The sequence below is a fragment of the Stegodyphus dumicola genome, chromosome 7, assembly GCF_044657685.1.
Source record: "Stegodyphus dumicola isolate Sdum_Otavi_A_Nest chromosome 7, ASM4465768v1".
NCBI lineage: Eukaryota > Metazoa > Arthropoda > Arachnida > Araneae > Eresidae > Stegodyphus > Stegodyphus dumicola.
Genome location: NC_140774.1, coordinates 152744684 through 152764096, shown reverse-complemented (window position 1 = coordinate 152764096; position 19413 = coordinate 152744684). Strand labels below are relative to the sequence as shown.

Sequence of the window (19413 nt, the reverse complement as noted above, 5' to 3'; positions counted from 1 at the left end):
AACTATTATGTAGAACTAAAATTATTTTGCAGTAATGATAGAAAGCCTTATTCTCTATATTGAATTTTTTGTGAATGTCTATATTTACTAGTATATTTTCCTTTATTTTTTCTCAAATTCTATTGCTTGAAAATTGAGAGAGGAAAGTTGTACACTGTATACCTTTTCTTACAGAAGTAGGTTGAAGAAAATTCAGCTAACTAAAAGGTATTTTAGAATAATATCATTGCATTATACTAACATTATTGCATAAATAGATATACTAATATTATTGCATAGGTAGAGCAAAAGTCGTTTCTCATTTGATTGCAATAAAAACACTCAAGTTGTTTTTACATTGGGAGGTGAAACCTTTGAACATGAGAAATTGGTTCATACAAGGCATTGACTGACAGTTGAGATTGTTGGTTGGCAACACAGTGCATGTTGGCAGAAAGACTTAGCAGGTGCAAAACAAGACATCTGTCTACTTTGTTTGTCTGTGACAGTTTTGATTAATTAGTAACATACTTTTAATTTCCGACTTTTAGACAGGCAGTCAAGTCAATAATTACAAAGTATGCAATGTATATGTACTCTCTAATCATCCAGAATGTTTACTTACAGAGAAGATGACACAAAGCTAAGCAAGCATGGAGTTATAAATTTTAATGAACAATGGGAGTGCCAGTTTTTGCTTTATAAATCATAAAGTCAAATATATGTACTTTTTATGCAACAAAAGTGTTGCAGTTCTAAAGAAGAGTAACCTTGAAAGACATTTTAAAATGGTGCATCCGAAGTATGACCCGGTTTATCCTGAACTTTCTGAACTAAATTAGAAATAGAATTATATCGTGAAAGTCATTGATTTTGAAGCAGCAGTCTATTTTTACAAAATGATTTGGAAACATCAAAGACAGCAACAGTCGATTTAGATTTCACATATACTTTTAAAGAAAAAAAGGCATATGTGGATGCAGCAATAATATGAGGGCTATTCACAAAGTAACTTAGTTTCGCTGCTGTGCCTTAAGAGATAGTACTAGTATCCCCATCTTGGTGTCGGAGTGTCTACTGCATCCTTATGCATCTGCTTGTACTTGTTTTGGCACATATTGCTTCTGCTTTGTTCACTGTGAATGTTTAAAATATGTGCGGCAATAGAAAATCCCACCCCTTGTAAAGTGCAATCAGTGATTAGATTTCTGTTCGCAAAAAAAAACAGAAACCAACTGAAATTTATGGGGAACTTTTTACCATGTATGGAAATGATGTAATCAGGGAAGCCGGAGTGAGACAATGGTGCATCATGTTTAAAAATGGTTGCACAAATTTTCACGAGGAAGCGCAAAGTGTCTGGCCAAGCATTATTAATGGTGAACTTGCAGAGAAAATTGATGAAAAGATTCACACTATTCACCACTTCACAATTTCGGAGCTCCCACTTTCAGGGTTTCTTCAAATTTCATGAACTTTGTTGCTTGGTGTTGTAATATAAGATCTAGGCTATCACAAGTTTTGTGCCAGATGCATATTAAAACTCTTGTCAGAAGATCACAAAAAGCACTGGAAGGCAGCAACTTTGAAATTTCTGGAGCCGTACCAGAAGCAGTGACTCACTTCTTGATCATGTCATAACAGGAGACAAGACTTGGGTGAAGGTTGTCACTGGTGTGTGCCTGGCTTACAACACAGTGCTTCGACGATGACAAGGAACTGCATTTGGGCATTCGTGCACGGTTGAAGCCTCATGTGGCAACTTTCTATGGTGATGCAATTAACAAGCTCATGTGCCATTAAATGATAAGTGTCTTAATTTCTTTGGAGATTATTAGAAAAATAGCTGAATAATGTGCCTTTGAAATGTAAATAATAAAAAATTTTTACATTCTTTTGTTTTTTTATTCTAAAATGTAAGTTACTTTCTGAGTACCCTAGAGTTGGAATCTACAGACATACTTTTTGCAGATTTTATGAAGAAAAAAGGAACTGTGTGTCATAAATGCCATGCAGTTGTCAGCTAGAACTGTTACAAAAACTAAAACAATTTCAGGTCACTTAGAATCCCAAGTGATAAAAAATATGAACAAAGTCATTTTTCCCCCCTTTGACCAGATAGGTCTTACGTCTAATTACCAGTTAGCTTTACTTTTTCTTTTTCAATTTATGAATCGAAAGATATAACAGACACAGCACAACTGGCATTGAATGTCAAGATGGTCTTTGACAGTTTTACCATAAAAGAAGAAAACAAAATCTTGCAGCTTAAGGAGAGCGCACACAAGGAAAGGATTTATTTTGTGCACTAAATATATTTTTGATTCACTCTAAAATACTATCTGGAAAATTATCTTGATAACATCTGGCAGTACGCAAATCATGGCAGAGAAGATTATTGGATTCATTGCTTTATGCCAACAAGATCTTTTTTTTCCCCAAAATTTATTGTATATCACTGCATTATACATCAATCATTGTGTGCAAAAATCATGGAATTTCAAGATGTTATCACAATTGTTACAAAAATAATAATTTCAATAATGCAGAAGAGTGGAGTGCAACATAGACTATTTAAACTGCTTTTGGAAAATGAAGATATACAATTTACTGATCTTCTCTTGGACATTGAGGTTTGTTGGCTGAGCAAGGGAAACATGCTTGAGCAGTTTATCAATTTGTTACCACAAATAAAAGGGTTTCTAGCATCCTTAAAGGGGAGATTGCATTTTCCCCATTTCTTATAATTATGTAGGATCCATCTCGTATCTCATTCTGTTCACCTTTGTAAATTGCTGATTTTTTTAAACATTTTTTTAAGAGACCATCTGGTTTTGTTTTACTCTATGTATTCCAAAGAACTTGAGAAATTATGCATATAGTGATTTGAGTATAAGGGCTGAATTTCTAGAATTAAAAGTGTCAGAAAAGAGGGAGAAAATAATTATATTTAATAATATTCATTATACTGGTGATATAATGAATAATTAAAATAAATTAAAATTAAATAAAATGTAAAAAATAAAATTTAAATTTAAAAAATTATAAAATTAGTGATAAATAGTTAAATAAAAAATAAAGAATTTAATCTTATCTTTTTTGGGTCTCTGGCTGGAATTACAATTTCACTCAAAAGCTAAGAAATAATATGTATGAATATATGGTATAATGTGCTATTTAAAGCGATAATGGAAACAAAAACCATTCTTTTTCTAGTGCACCAGTGGAAAAAGTAATACAATAGAGCATTAATAGTCAGACTGAGAGAATGCTAGATACAATATGAAAATATGGAGAGAAATTTTACCTCAGATGTGTAGCTTCAAAAACAGAGAGAGAACAGTAACATTTTCTGACTGTGATGCCGTGTTGAAATAACTCTAACTGTCAACAGAATGCAAGAGGAAGAAAATTTCTATGGATACTACCTGAAAACTGTGCAAGAATAAACATAATGGCCCTGAACAAATGACCAGTTTTTTTGCTTGTATTTGGTTATATCATTCAAAAAGTCTGCAGAAGTTCTGCAGTGAAAAGTCTCTAATTTTGCACGTGCACAAGTAGTGTGATCACTTTTAGTACTTTTGGGAATGAAACATTTATATAAAATCTGTCTGTTGAAATTGGGTTCATTTATATAAAAGAAGTTTATTTAATAAGGGCTCAGTGCACTTCAGCTAGAATTACAATTTACCTTGAAAACTGAAAAGTACCAGAATCAAGTTGTGTTGAGTATATTAATAACATTCTGTGTTGGAACAATTTACTTATGTTCCATTTATTCACTGTCTTACATTTTCAAAATGCAGTGTACTAGTATCTTTCACCATATATTATGCAAATGATAAAAAATATGTGCCTTTCATGATGAAAAGTCTAAAATGATCAGAAAAGAGCAGTCCAAATGAAAATTCTCAAAGATCTAACTATTGACAGCTATGATAGAAATTATGCAGTCATTTGAGCAAATTTGCTAGAGGTTGCAACGTTTGGCTTCATGTAAATAGACTAGTCAAATCGACATATTATCCAGCATCAGAATTAAGGCAATTGCATAGGTATTGTTGCCTTTAGTTAAGTGAAGTTGTCAATGAAGGCAGTGGCAAATCAATTCTGACAATTGTTTACTAGCAAGATTGTGTGACAGTACAAGTTGCCACCAAGTTTGCTTTCTTCTATTCAGAACCTTGAGCTCATTTAAATCGTAGATGTGTAATATCACAAAGCATCATTGCCAGAATGCTAGCAGGAGTTGATCAACATAATTAGTGTTCAGTACAGTACTAAATTCGGACGTGTCGTGACTTCGATTTCAGATTTGAGATTTTTCCTGATAATAGATCATCAGTTTAAATCTAGTAAGATGGCATGTAGAAATTATAAAATTAAAAATATGAAATCGCGATTTATCGAATGATGAAGTATTTATTGTTACATATGAAGATCCGAGTGATGAAAATATTGCGATATGTAAAGATTCTTCTGATGTTGATGGAAAAAAAAATGCAAGATACAGAAAATAAACTCTCTACCATAATAGACGTAAAAGTTGATATGTATGTCAAAAAAATTTTTATTCATACAAACTGTACAACTGAAAGTGATGGAATCTTTTTAATTTTTGAATAAAAAAATGGATAACATTTTTTATCAGTCTACATCACATCAGTAGGAAACTGCTGGTAGTTTTTTTGTATTCAGAAATTGAGTAAAAGTTAAATGTAAAATAGTATGTATTTTTTGTTTTACTATTTTTATGTATAAAATAGCTATGTTTTAGAGAATGCTGTATAATTTGAGGAAAGGATCAGAATTTGACGTTTATGCTAATTACTATCATACAGTACAAAATCTGAAATCTGGACGTCCATTATCCAGAATGATCTAAAATCCAGACCTTAAAACCACCAACAATGTGTTTTCTCATAGGCTTTACGCATGCATATTCGATGTAGTTATGTAATATGATGTAGTTAATTTGCATATGTATATAATACATAAATTTCATTCTTTGTTTTTAATTAAACACACAGTATACATTTACTTTCTGTAATTCATTAATTTTTATTAGTAAAACAGAGTAAGGGTACTTTGAAAATTTGTAGTATGAAATCTGCTCTTTTTCTGGTATAATACGTATCCAAAAACAAAGATTAAATGTTTTAAGAGTATTCTAACTGTGGGAATAGCAGTATTTTGTTTTCTTTTATGATGCATCCACAGACTTAAAGTGCAAATTGTAAGCAGAATGAATTATAATAGCTTAATTTGCAATTTTTCTTCAGTTATGAGAAGGGAAAGGAACTGAAACTTGCAAGATGTACTATATTGCTATTTTATTTATTTATTTAAATTTAGCAATTGCTGAAAATTTTGCTAGCTGTACCATTGGTTGTTGTATAAGTTGATTTTTAAGTCAATGGCCCTTTTTTCCATCTTTGTAATATATTCTTCTTATGTTAACTTGTAGAACACCAATTAACACCTTGAAAGTTCATCCACAGTTTAAGAATTCTACATGTAGGATACTTAGTGGTAACTCTGCTGGTATGTAAACATGTTATTCCTTAAAAATTTTAATTTAATATGTTTTTAAATTTGATTGATACTTTTTATTGAAGGTATGATTTTTTGAAATTTTATTTTATTATTGTAATTCCTTTGTTGTAAATATTTTGTATTTAAAAGAGAGAGAGAAATGAATAATAGTGTACATGAGATTATATTTTTTATCTGAGAGTGTGTAAATTAGAAATGTATAATTGGGCAGAACACAACCAGTCACATCACAGTTGATTGAACTTATCAACTTATCAAGGTCAAAATAGTGAGGTCTCATGGTTAAATCAAACTTATCTTTTCATGGTTAAAATTGGTTTATTAATGGCTCTAACTCAGTTAATAAAGTATTTGTTTATAGGAAGCTAGTCCAGTGTTAAATCTTGAGACAAGGCCTCTTTGGTAGCTCTAACTAAGTTGCAGATTAAACGGTGTTGTCATTGCAGTTACTTGGGGGTATATTTGGCACAAATGAAGTTAAAAAAAAATAATTTGTAGCTGGTTATTGGCTCTAAAACAGAGCAGATGGTGTTCCAGTTGCAGAGTGAAAATTGTATCCAAGAAAGTTTCTAGACTAAATTTTGATTTTATTTTTGTGGGAAGGAAGAAGCTGGCATAGCGACATGATTAGGAAGCAGCATTTTTTTTTTTTTTTTTTTTTTTTTTTTTTTTTTTTTTTTTAAGATTCTGGAATAAAATTTATATGGTAGATTTTCTTCAGCTTACAATTTCTGGAATTTTTTAGTACTGAGTATTAAAAATAATGCCATTGTTTTGATAAATAAAGTGGGTTTCATTAAAATATAGTTTCATCTTTTTATTAATATGCTATGTACATCTTAATGTGTTTCTGAATTAATCTTTTTTCCTTATATTTATTAGCAGTGCATTTACTGAAGAATTGTTGTTTGATTGAATTTTAGACTTAGGTCTGGCATTAAAAAAAATAAAATAAAATAAAATAAAAAAAAAGTCACAAAAATATCATAAAATAAAATTACCCATGAAGCATGTATGATTTAATTAATCTTTATTTAAGAAAGTTTTGTAGAAATTTTCACCATGTCAAATTTATTATTTTAATGGGGGAACAATATTGTGCTCTACATATCTTAAATATGCAGTAGCTGTTAGTACCTGAAGTCAGACAAATCTTTTTTAAAATGTATATTTTAGGCCAAGCATGTCAAACTTGTGAGCTTCAACCAATAGTATGGTTAGAAGTTTTGGGCCCTTAGATGCAAAAAACTAGTTAGAAATTTTGGGCAAAGCTGCAAATTAAAAAAAATGATAATAAAAGGAGAGGAAAAAATAGCTAAATCCATAAAGAACATTTGAAAAATCTAATTCCAGAGATTACATGTTAAACAAAGTTAAAACAACCAAAACTACGTTAAAGCAATGTGTGTGCATACATGCACACACATATATGTGATATTTTTATTGTTAGTTAAGAGAAGGCACTCGTTTCTTTTTTTAGTCATGGCCGAAGGAATAATGTATGACTATGACTTGTTGTTTTATGCAACACTGTGGGTGCAATAAGCATCCCATAATTTTATAATGAACTAATTCATGTTGCAGGACAAGTGATGATGATTAATTATGCACTATTCAAGCTAGAGAGAGTGGAAAAGTGAATGTGCTATGATATTGGCTTTTTGCCATTTTCAACTGGAATTTTATCCAGCTATTACTGGCATCTCAAATAACCCCGGCTAGGGGTGACACACATACAATACATCATAGGAGAACCTTTAATTTGGAATTAAAGGTAAGGGTGAGGAGATGGCCCAGGCCAGTGTGAGATGAAATTGCATTTAACTAAATGGTAGAATTATGAAAAATATGTTTTGAATATTAGACCGGGTTTCTAAGATAATGAGTGGTGTAAGGTTTGAAATATATGTCTATTTCTAGAAGTTCATACTTAAAATTGTCTGATTAGTTAATGTTTTCATTGGATGCTGCTTTATTGTAGAAGTTACTAATTAAGTTTGTTTATGAAGGTGGCCAGATTTTGAATTTTGAGATCCCTGTGAAGTTGTTCATTACAAATGAACCAAGGCACCCCTGTGATCTTATGCAGATAATTGTTCTGGAAAGCTTGGAGTTTGTTTATGTCAGTGTTGGAGGCTGTGATGCAGGCAGGGGAGTCATATGTGAGGATAGGTGTTAGAATGGAGGTTAAACATGTTTTTTGCACATTAAATCTAGTGCCGACAAGGCGATGATAAGTTAATTAAGTTTCCTGGACACTCCGATGGCTTTTCCAAGAGCCACGCATATGTGTTTATTCTGTGTGAGCCAGCCGTGGAAACAGACTCCTAAATAAGTGGCCTGATTTACTTTGGGAACTTTTTCGTTAAATAGGATAATATTGATGTCGACATTTTTATCTTCTATGATGCCGTATGAGAAGAAGTTTCAATTTTGATGCATTTATTGAAGTCTTCCAATTCTGACACCATTCCTCAATCTTGTGTGCGAATGTTTAAATCCTTGTGATGCATGGAGGCATGGGAGGGATTAAGAGAGCTGAAGAGAATTGTTGTGTCATCCGCATAACAGGCAGCGATACAGCTTGCGTTGTCAAGCATGGGAAAAATCTTTTACATATATTAAATAGAGAATTGGTCCAACAATACTACCCTGTGGGATGTCACTTTTAATTAAGGTGTTTCCAGAGAGGTGGTCTCTCTGTCTTACATAGAAGTAACGGTTATTAGGAAATGAATGCAGCATCTTAACCATTTCCCTAGGGAGATCCAGGGAAGAAAGCTAGTAAGTGATGCCATTGTGCCAGACACGGTCAAACGCTTTTGCCACATCTAGCATAAGAAAAGCAGTTGCTTGGTGCTTATGTATAGCAGCGCTCACAAATTCCACAGTCCTAACTAGCTGCATAGCAGAAGTAAATGTGCACTTCAGCAGTTCCTATATACAGTACAAAGTCAAATACCGGACTAGTTGGGATTTCGGCGATTCCAGATTATGAATTTATCTGGATATTAGATCATCATTTTAAATCTAGTAAGATGGCATGTAGAAATTATAAAATTAAAAATATGAAACCGTGATTTGGGAAATAATGAAGTATTTATGATCTAAAGCAGGGTTACGACTCATATGGCTATACTGTCCTACCAATTATAACATCTTTAAGTATATAGGCAATTATTTCATGACAAATATATTATGTTAATGGAAGATATCTTAATAAAAATAACAATTATATTACTAATTTTTATTAATAATAAAATTATGCAACATAATTAAGGATATATTGCATTGAGACGATCAAGTAAAGGGATTGCTAAAATAGTTTTATAATAATGAAACACAGAATCACAATGAGCATTATTTCGAATGATGCGTAGCAGTTTAAACTCTACATCTAATTTTTTACATATTTACCCTTCATAATCAAATATACTCTCAAAACTCCAGGTCGTCTCTGAAGTTTAACTGTAATTCCTTCTAAATGAGATAGATAATGATATGCTGTTATGAATATTACGATGAAAGTAAATGAAATGATTGAATTCAGCATAACCATAGCGTCTGGCTTACATTGCACACTCCATTGATTATACACATAAGCATCTAGTTTGGTTTGTAAGATTCTCACTAGTGTATTTCTCAGTTACTATAGAAAGTGACAAACCTTAAGAACTAGTTAGCAAATAATCGCTTAAGTTCGTGTAACAAGAAAGAACAAGATGGAAGGGTAATTAAGCCTTTCTTATTCCAATAAGATTTCACAAAGCTCCGTCTTGGAGGGTACAATAAAAGCCGACGACACTTGGGCTTGAACTTAAGAGACTAAAAATTAGACGCGTAGGTAAGATTTTCAGCGCCCAGGGACACTAAAGATTTTGCACCCCTTTCTGTGTTCCAAGAATGGAAAACATATCATTAGCATCAATTTGGTGCCCCTTGGATGCTGCGCTCAGGGACAGATGGTCCCCCTTGCCCCACCATAGCTACACCACTGCTAAAAATTAAACTAAAACTAAGATTAACTAAGGAGATATAGCCGAAGCTATCAAGATTCTAATCGAGTTGGCCCCTTAACTCTATTTGACTACGAAGCTTATCAAGGGCCTGAGTACGGCCGAGCGTAATAACAGCTTCGAGAGAGAGAGTAGCCAAAAGGCAGACGCGTGCAAATCAGAAACGCTGATTCTCTCTAGCTCAGCAAGTAGACTTCATGGTTTAAATACCGCTCCTCCTCATTAAGTATTCAGAGTGATTCCAAAACTACATTCTGGTCGGAAGTAGTAAGTTGAAGTTAAGAATTTGACAAGAAAGGAACTTAAAATTTAACTGTTAATAAAATTAACAGAATCCTTACAGGTTGAGCACACAATGTGCTCTAGGGCTTCAGTTACATTGAAAAAACTTTAATAAAAGTGCTGGTACGTCTTATACTGCATGATCCATCTTGTCCGGCAAAGTTCTAATAATATTTTTGCCGACCTAAATCATATGAAGAAACTCGACCACATGGGTTTAATGTAACCAAAAATGCAAATTTATTAGCCACCAAAACGTAAGACACTATACGGTACAAATAGACTTATATTAAAACTTAGCCATTTAATAATATTACACAGAAGAACAAATGTATTAATAACAGAATAAGAGTAATACTGGAAACACTGTTTAAAACTTAGTGTATGATAGATAGAATTCAAAATTTTTTTCTCAATTTTTCTCAAAATTTCTTTCAAAATTGAGTAATAATATTTTTAATTTAAAACAATAATTTGAATTTAAATAAAGATGGATTTCAGGCAGTGCTTTATCTGTGAGATAAGAGTTAACGACTGCTAAGCTACAGAAAGCGATTTTGGGCTTTTTATATTACTGAAGGATTTACAGTTTTTCTGTTAGCATTCTTCATTTAAACGGTTTATTGAAATTTATTATTTGAATATAAAATTTAATTACATAACTATTTTATCTGTATGAAATTTGAACGCGTTAAATACTGCGAGTCTTTTTTTAAAACGACAATCTTTTATTGGAGACAATTTTGAACTGCTAAGTAAATAGTTGGCGTTCTCAGAAATACCAATCACTTTTATGGATGGTCTTCTAAGGAAGATGGTCACCATAAAAGGATTTCTTGTATTTAATTTGTTTCTAAAACGAAAAAGGGAACATATATTTTCCCCTTGATAAATAATATTCGAATTATGTGGATATGTAGCTGGAAATAATAATGATATCTCACAAAAAATGATTTCCTTTTGTTACTTTTTATTAATTTACTTTTATATCATTGGGATTATCATTTAAGTATAAAATTGCTTTTAAACTTTCATTTTAATTCTGAGTTTATGGATTAGAATTTTATGAAAGCTTCACTAACACTTTAGATATGATCGATCACATTTAAACTTTTTCATAATTTCATAAGCAATCGATTCGGTCTTTTTAATTAACAGAAGAAGTACAGGTTAACTTACAGCTGATTCTTCAATGTAAAAGAATTAGAAAGAGGCCTTTGTACTTTTTCTCCCGTCATTAATTCAATGATTCTCACATTTCTTAGAATTTTTAATAGAACATAAGTGATTAAACAATTCAATTCTTGGGTGTAGGAGCAAGGAATATGCCATAGCATATGGATAAGTACATTTAGGATAAAAAAGGATATTTTCCTTTTACAGCCATATGAAATCGGTGAAGTTGAGACATTATTAGCAAATTTTAATCTAGTCATTCCTTTGTGATTAGTGTTGCTCTTCAAAGAAAAACTTCTTCAAAAAAAAGAATTAAAATAACTGTCCCCTCATTAATATCATACATTAAAGAGATAATTTTGTTATGAAAATTATTTCCTCTAACTGCGCAGCTTGGAAACATTAACTATCTGTATGTTATCTCTGAATAGTATAGCTAAATAAAATTAAGATTATTCCAAATGAAACTGATGTTTTAAGTACAGTTCATAAATGCAGGTAATTAAAAATTGAAAACTTTTAGCACTTAACAAAATTTTCAGCTTAGATAAATATATTTAAATACACAATAACACATAACGCATAAATTTTGAATGCATTAAAAATTATTTTATTTGTTATAATTATACCTATTATTATAATGGCTATAATTATGTAATAGTCAGAATTTTCAAATGATATGGAAAGATTGGTTGCCTTTTTTTCACAAAAGAAATGCTTTCGATAAGAGTCCACTTCGTTAGCAAATGTACATGTTTTTGGAAGAAAGAACCTCAATTTTTTTTACACTTTTTTCTAATTCATTCTTCCTTTTTTCAAAGGCATCCCATATTAAGTGATTTATATTAACCCGATACAAGTTAAAGAAATATTTCTAGTAACACAACACATAGCAAAATTTGTAAGAAAAACAAACAGTAACTTTCGAAGATCGGATCCGTTGCTTTTCACTTTATCGTGATCAAATTGGCCCGATCCCTCATAGTTTATCCCAAAGGGCTAATTAAACCTTCTATAGTGATTTCCGCAATTACGTAAAATGCCTCGGTTTTATTCGTCGATATATTTTTGTTCTTAAACAGATGAAGAGAGCAAAGAGTATGTGCCCACATTTTGTGTTATTTTTAGATGTTTACTTTTTTTCTTAAAAAAGAACGGAAGCTTTGAAACTGAAAAAAAAAAATTGCAGCTTTAAGAATTTTGCAAAAGTCTATGTTCTACACTATAGAATTAAAAAATGAATAAATATCATTTTAAAATTTTAGGCCATGAATCTAAATTATTATATGATGTAAATCAGGGTTTCTTAAACTTTTTTCTGTCGTGACCCCTTTTTATCATTGAGATGTATTCACAATCTCCAGGACCCCGTAATATTTACGAAAATTTTGTGCGACCCCATAAGCAAATCCGCTTATCCGCAAATCCGACACGCGCATGTGTAAGTGTCAATTTTTTTCACTTGTACTGTAATATACGAATGCAGTTTTAGGTCATTAACTTTAATTTCTAATTTTAAGACATAGAACAATGTGAAAGTGTTAAATAAGTAACAGACAAAATGACAGCGTCATGTGCAAAGCAAGTAAAATGAACGTTTCTGTTATGAAAAGAATGAGTCGAAAAGTTTTTCTTTGTCTGTATTGCCTTATCTTTATTTATTTTCAGATACATTGTGTAAAAATGTTTGGTAATTGTAAAACTATTATAATAAGTTAAAGAAATATCAAAACTGCTAAATTGTTTAGCCATCCCCTGCTGCAGGTCCCATGAACCCATGGGGAATAGCAACACACAGTTTAAGAAACGCTAATGTAAATGAACCAGGCAAAAATGAACAGTATTTTCGCATTACTTGCCGAGGAGAACGGTGATACCCTTTAATATTAATATTGATTTAAATTTTTTTTTTTTTTTTTTGTTTTGCATTATGATCAAAAAGTAAGATGCATTTTTTTAATGCATCTTACTTTTGCGAAAGGGATTATTTTTACGAAAGGGATGTTGTCGATTTGTGGTTTCGGCATGATCTCGATCTTACGTGATATATGATCTTACAGTTACATCAAATTTTGATCATTATAATTAGTATTTCATATGTGCTTGCTACTGCTTGTTTAAATCAGTCCAGAAAAGCATACAAAGGTTATCTGTCTAAGGGAAGGGATGCCATTACAATTGTGGAGGACTTTCAAAGAGAAACTTGTTTGTTTACCTTACACACAAGAAAAACCATAAACATTCTTTCAGCTAGTATATTCTATCCTATGTGGAACTAGCATTGTTCATCAATCTTATACACTAATGGGCTATATGCTTTTTTCATTCCATTTAAATTCTCTTAATTTATACTTCCTTTTAATCAGTAATTATCTGATTATTTGTTCCAAACACAGACACACTCAAAATAAATAATTTTATATTACGCCCAAAGAGGCATTTTTTTAACGTTTTGAGTGTTACTTTTATTTATTAAATATCATGTTCTCTGCACTTAAACCATAAAATTCAATTCAACAGCAATACCACAAAATAAACTAAAAAGAGATATATTTAGAGTTTGTGATACAGTCTTTCGCACTGGAGATAAAAATGTTGTTTTTTTCGTACAGTGTTGCCATTGCTTGCCTTGAAATCAATAAGTTTGTTAATCAAAAGTTCGTTAAAGTTTTGCAAAATATGAAATAGATAAAGCAAATTCTAAACTCCAAATTTGGGTTTCCAGATGCCTATATTCGAGTGAAGGACTACATTATTGAAAGTTTGATATCTCTAGTTACCATTGTTTTATCACAATGCTAGAAACATACATACATTTATGCAGCTTCTGCATTATTTAGTTTCTTTAAATATAATGCAGGGTTTTAATATTTAGTGGCAATAATTCGAAAAGTGAAACGCCGCTTATGGTGAGCCAAAGCAAAATACCAAAACAAAATTAATAGCCCTTTTGGGCAATTTGCCCCTTTGGGCTAATAATAAAATAAAATAAATTACTTGGCAGTGAATGAATTTTTTATCTGCGTATTTTACAACTACCCTATTAGATCATTTTAAATAACAATAATTTAAATTGTTAGATAGCTAACCGTATTAGATCATTTTAAATAACAATAATTCAAATTGTTAGATGGCTAACCGTATTAGATCATTTTAAATAACAATAATTCAAATTGTTAGATGGCTAACCCTATTAGATCATTTTAAATAACAATAATTTAAATTGCTAGATGACTAACCCTATTAGATCATTTTAAATAATAATAATTTAAATTGCTAGATGACTAACCCTATTAGATCATATTAAATAACAATAATTTAAATTGCTGGAGGACTAAGAAAATAAAATTCATTGAAACTGGCACGCTCTTTACATTATTCCCCCCCCCCAAAAAAAGCTTAATATTTTTGCTATACTTATTGACTTAACTGAAATTCAAAATTAATGTAAAAAAACAATCGCTCAAAATTATTTTACTGTGTTTCCTTCCCTCCTTTGTGCAGTACTTAGATAATAAGTAGCAAATCTCAAAATTAAATACCCCAACTTATTTTTTTAAATACTTTTTTTCTTTTAACCCTTTGTGGCTCAGTCAGTGTTCCACTACATGGAACACCCAAATTGAATCGCTTCTGAAACCTTTAAATTCAACCGTAGGTAGATAAAAGTGCCTTTATAAATATACTTTGAACTTTTCTTTTTAAACAGTAGATAGCAGCATATCACAAGGAGACACAGAATTTTCATTTATTATGTGTTATTAAAATTCACTTTTTTTCAGGTAATTTTCTCTATTTTTTAATGATATAAAAAATTTTATTTGGAAAAAAAAAAAAAAAAAAAAAAAAAAAAAGGCATAATTTTGCTGGCGTTATTTGTTCTATATATTTTTTAAATCTTTCATACAAAAACCATACGCAGAATCATTGACTAAAACCGGGTGTTCCATTAGTGGGAACACTGCGCCTTTAGCGATCTCATGCTGTTACGAATCAGAACATCTGTGCTTAGGAGAGAACATCCGTTGTTTACGTTTTCTGTTTCCGTTGTTTTGGGGGAAATGAATTCAAACAAAGCAGTATTGCAGTGTGAGGTGTGTTTTGTGTTAGGAAAGCCCTAATATTGGCATCTCGAATTTTTTGGGAGTAGTTTTTAGGCGGGAATTTTATTAGTAGCTTGACTCATTTTTACTTAGACCTGCGCGAATTTTTTGCTGTCGCTTTTTAGTCTCATTCCCCCCCCTTTTTTTTTTCAATAATTGTGTAGATATTTTTCATGTATGTATATATTATAGGCTTATTTTCCTTTACTGTTAATATTAATCGTAGTTAATTTTTTTATTATTAATTTTCCATAAATGGCGCGGAGAGGTCTAACACTTTCCGAAGCGCTAAAAGTGTTTCATGAATTACCCTCGGATTACAGCCCAAAGGTTTCCGTTTAAATTTGCTGTGTTCACTCTGTGCCATGAAAGCATCAAAGATAACTTTGAAGAGGCGACTTCTTTCAAGACCTGAAGATACTCTCAGGCATAAAGTAAAGGTTTCCAGGGAAAAACGCTACAGTAGTGTTGAACACATACCGGTGAAGGGTACGCGTAGATGATGTGCACATTGTAGCATGAAGCAGAAGCTGTACAAAACAAGTTTTATGTGCAAAACCTGCAAAGTTGGTTTGTGCTTCCATCAAAAAGGTGTGACTTGCTTTGAACAATTTCACGAAGCTAAGAAATATGAAAATTTGTAAATATTTTTGTATATAGGACTTGTGCATATAGATATTTATCTCATTTATCCGTATATATTCAAGAATATTGTGTATATCCAGGAAACCATGTATACAGCCATAATACACAGTTTTCATTCTTATACAAACGCTTCTACTCATTTTTGTGCTTCATTGCAATGCTCACTTAGTCGCACTATTTAAAGCTCTGGCGGCGCAGTGTTCCACCTCATGGAACACCCACAGAATTAAAACGATAAGTGCAATTTCTACAAAATTTTATCTGTATACTCCTTTAGGAATAAATAGACTGCATGCAACTTTTTTTGTTGAAATTCCGACGTTAACGTATAGTGCGCTGCAAAGGGTTAAATATTATGCATTTAGATGCTTGGTCCGAAATGAAAGGGCTTTTTCTTCTTTAGTGGCATTAGGCTTGATAGCTAGAGGGAAAGTGGGACCGGATACGGAGGGCTATTCAAAGCTGTAAAAGAACAAAATCTTTACAACTTGAAAGTGTCCCCTAACCTTTGAAGTATTTTCCCACCACTTGTTAGCTAAGGAAGGATGATTTTTTGTGATCTTACTTCTAAATGGAAAATCGTAGACTTTCTGTTCATTTTTTGTTAATCACATGTATTTTTTGGGAAGTGGAAAGCAATATTTTAAACACTTACGTCTTATCTATTGAAGATTAATTAGCACTTTTTTTAAATATAGGTAGTGGTGAAGTGGGAGAGGCGCCCAGGGCACCCCCCTGGCTACGCTCCTGTATACTGACAATAGAAAATATTTTATGTTCAAAAATACTAAGAAGCACTTAATAATTCGGTTCAATTGTAATATAAGGTTAAAAATTCAGAAAAAAGATTAGAAATCAAGTGACTCGTATGTTTAATTACTTGTGGTTTTAATCCATTTGTCACTGTTTGTCAACTCTGTCATTTTCCATGTTTAATTACTTTAATTTTTGGAGACCTTTTTAAGGGCATTTTTTGCATTAAGTGCATTTTCTGTTCATTTTTAAGGACACTTTCAGATAATTTTTATATCATCAAAATCTGGGCTCTGGTAATAATTAAATTTTTTTAGTGTCCTACATATATATACTATATATGTCCCATATATGATATTCATGCATAATATTTAATGATAGCTTATTTTTTTAAATTTATGAGTGCTGTGTTAAAAGTTTTCTTTATGCATACATGCTTTTTGTCTTATTCTGAAAGACTACAGAAAACCACAATACTGAATACTTCATATTTAATTTTAGAAGTTTGAAAAATATGTTTATATTTATTCGATGCCTTTTTTAAAGGTATTAAAAATGTTTTAAAATGTAAACAAATAAATAAAAAAAGGATAAGTAAATGTTGCTATATTGCATGTAGGAAGTTTGTTCCCCCCTTTTTACTTCCTTGTACAAAGTAAAAAGGAAGTATTGTAATCGCGAAAAGCTTCAGGCAGCATATTTCAACGAAAATATCCACTTTGACCGCTTTTGAATGCAATTGAACGATGTTTTTGCTTGATACGTCTTATCTATTGATCTATCTATCTTTTGATATACCTAAGGACAGAATAAAAGACTCTTTTCCTCCAAAAAAACTAAAAAACTGCTTTAAAATGAATTCTGAAGAGAATTTTTCGTGGCGTCTGTACGAACGTATCTCGCATAACTCAAAAACGAGTAGCCTTAGAACGTTGAAATTTTGTATATAAGACTACTATAACATGTAGATGTGCACCTCGTATTTTGGTTTCAATCAGCCGTGCCAGACGTATATAAATATATTTATAAATATATCCACTCTGTTACCCGGCTCAGTGATCTCAATTTCTTTACTCTTATATGTTTGTAAATTGTACATTTTTTGCTTTAAAAATGATTGAATTCTGTTGTTTTTATCTTCCAGTTAATGTTTTATGCCTTTCATAATTCTGGAAGCAATATTTGTACAATTATCAACAATTTAAAAGCTGTTTAAGTGCGGTTAAGTTTTAAATAACATGGCGGACATATTTGTTTACATTTGAAACATCAGAATTGTAGATTTGTTGGCAATCTAGAGAGACTAAGCTTCGCAACACAAAAATAACGCCTTCATTTATTATTGCAAGTTAAATCATGCTTAATCCTTTCTGGTATTTTTTCGAGGAAATAAGTATTTAAGATTTACTTCGTAATTTTTAATGCAGATATTTTGAGTTTTTATGTATTTTTGCCTTGTTGCGAAGTGAAAACTGAATTAATTGAATGAGAAATACTCAATCGTCTCTGAAAAACTGTTTCTTTTTCCTTTTGTTTGCTTAATTTATTTTATACATCGTTCTAGCTTTGTTATAGTATTTGAATAGAACATGTGGCAACGATTAGATAATTCTTTAAATGATATAAATTTTTTGCATTCTGAGTTATAATATGAACGAAATATAATACTGTTAAGTAAACCTAGCGCCAGAGTGTCGCTTTGGTAAACAAAGTGAATTGTAAAGAATGCATTTATTCTATTGTGGTTTATGCGAAGTAGGTTTAATTGAATCTAATAAGTTAAATGAAATGCAAGAAAAAATGCGTATAATTTAATATTCCGTATAAGGAAGTCATGTGGTGTACACATCAGATTTTTTGTATATGTTTTTGCTCTATCTATTTTAACATTTTTATTCCACTCTAAAGGTAAAATTCATTCTCTTTGTTTTATAGAAGATTTTCAGTTGTTTTTAAATATAACATGGATAAATAATTGTCTTTCTTTCTTACAGGTTCAAATGGTGTTAGTGAAACTGTAAGTATCAGATTTATATGTTTAATTCTGTACACTCTCCTTATTTTTTCCATAAATAACCATTTTCAGAGTGATAAACCTCGCTTTTTAAGTGACATATTACAACTCAAAATTTTATCAAATAAAGTAAGAAACCACTAAACTTCTTATTTTGCCTCTCATTCTAGGTAATTTAAGGACACTTTTTAAACTAGTGTGCTATGTATTGATATCCTTGAGATTAAATCATTCTTGTTGTTGGACAATTTTTGGGCTTCATGTTTATGTATTCTTACATGATAAATCATGCATAAAAAAGGAGGATATAAAGGAATAGTATACTACTACAATTACAAAACTGCACATGTGGAATGCTTCTGCAAGCAATCATGCTGTCTAGAACTAATGGAAATTTTTGAGTTACTTAAGACAATCAAAATGTTTCTGGTCTCGAATAAATCCCAAGTGGCACAGAAACATCGTAACAATGTTGCAAACTCATCCCAGATGTCATTGCAAAAATGTTGCAATATGTCGTCTTTAAGACGGCCAGATGTCCGCGAAACTCCAGTGTTTAGCAACCGTTGCAAGGACGTCTTTATCACATCTTTGCAGATGAGGTTTTTGTCACATAGACATTGTTATTGCGTCTTTTGCAGGTGATAATTTGGTTGTGAAAGTATCGTATGACGATGTCTTAAAGATGCCTAAATGTTCGCAAAATTCCACCGTTTTACAACAGTTGTGAAAGTGTCATTATTTTGTCCTTGTGTTACATATTGATTTATGCAGAAAATAAGCTTAATAATTAATATATTTTTCTTCTTTTTTAAAATTTTGTATTCCTTGTATTTATCTAAAGTTTAATTATTTTATCATTTCCTGAAAACCAGAAGATAATAAT

The 19413-nt window shown here is 31.3% G+C and overlaps 1 protein-coding gene across 9 annotated transcripts in view; it reads left to right on the top strand.

The window, feature by feature from the left end:
- The window catches only part of egg (SET domain bifurcated histone lysine methyltransferase eggless), a 318317-nt gene that overhangs the window by 173798 nt on the left and 125106 nt on the right, over positions 1–19413 (top strand). For all 9 annotated transcript variants that reach the window (XM_085820928.1, XM_085820924.1, XM_085820920.1 and 6 more), the window contains 2 exons: positions 5450–5526; positions 18508–18530. In XM_085820928.1, coding sequence (XP_085677054.1) covers positions 5450–5526; positions 18508–18530 — 100 coding nt within the window. The remainder of the gene's footprint in view (positions 1–5449; positions 5527–18507; positions 18531–19413) is intronic.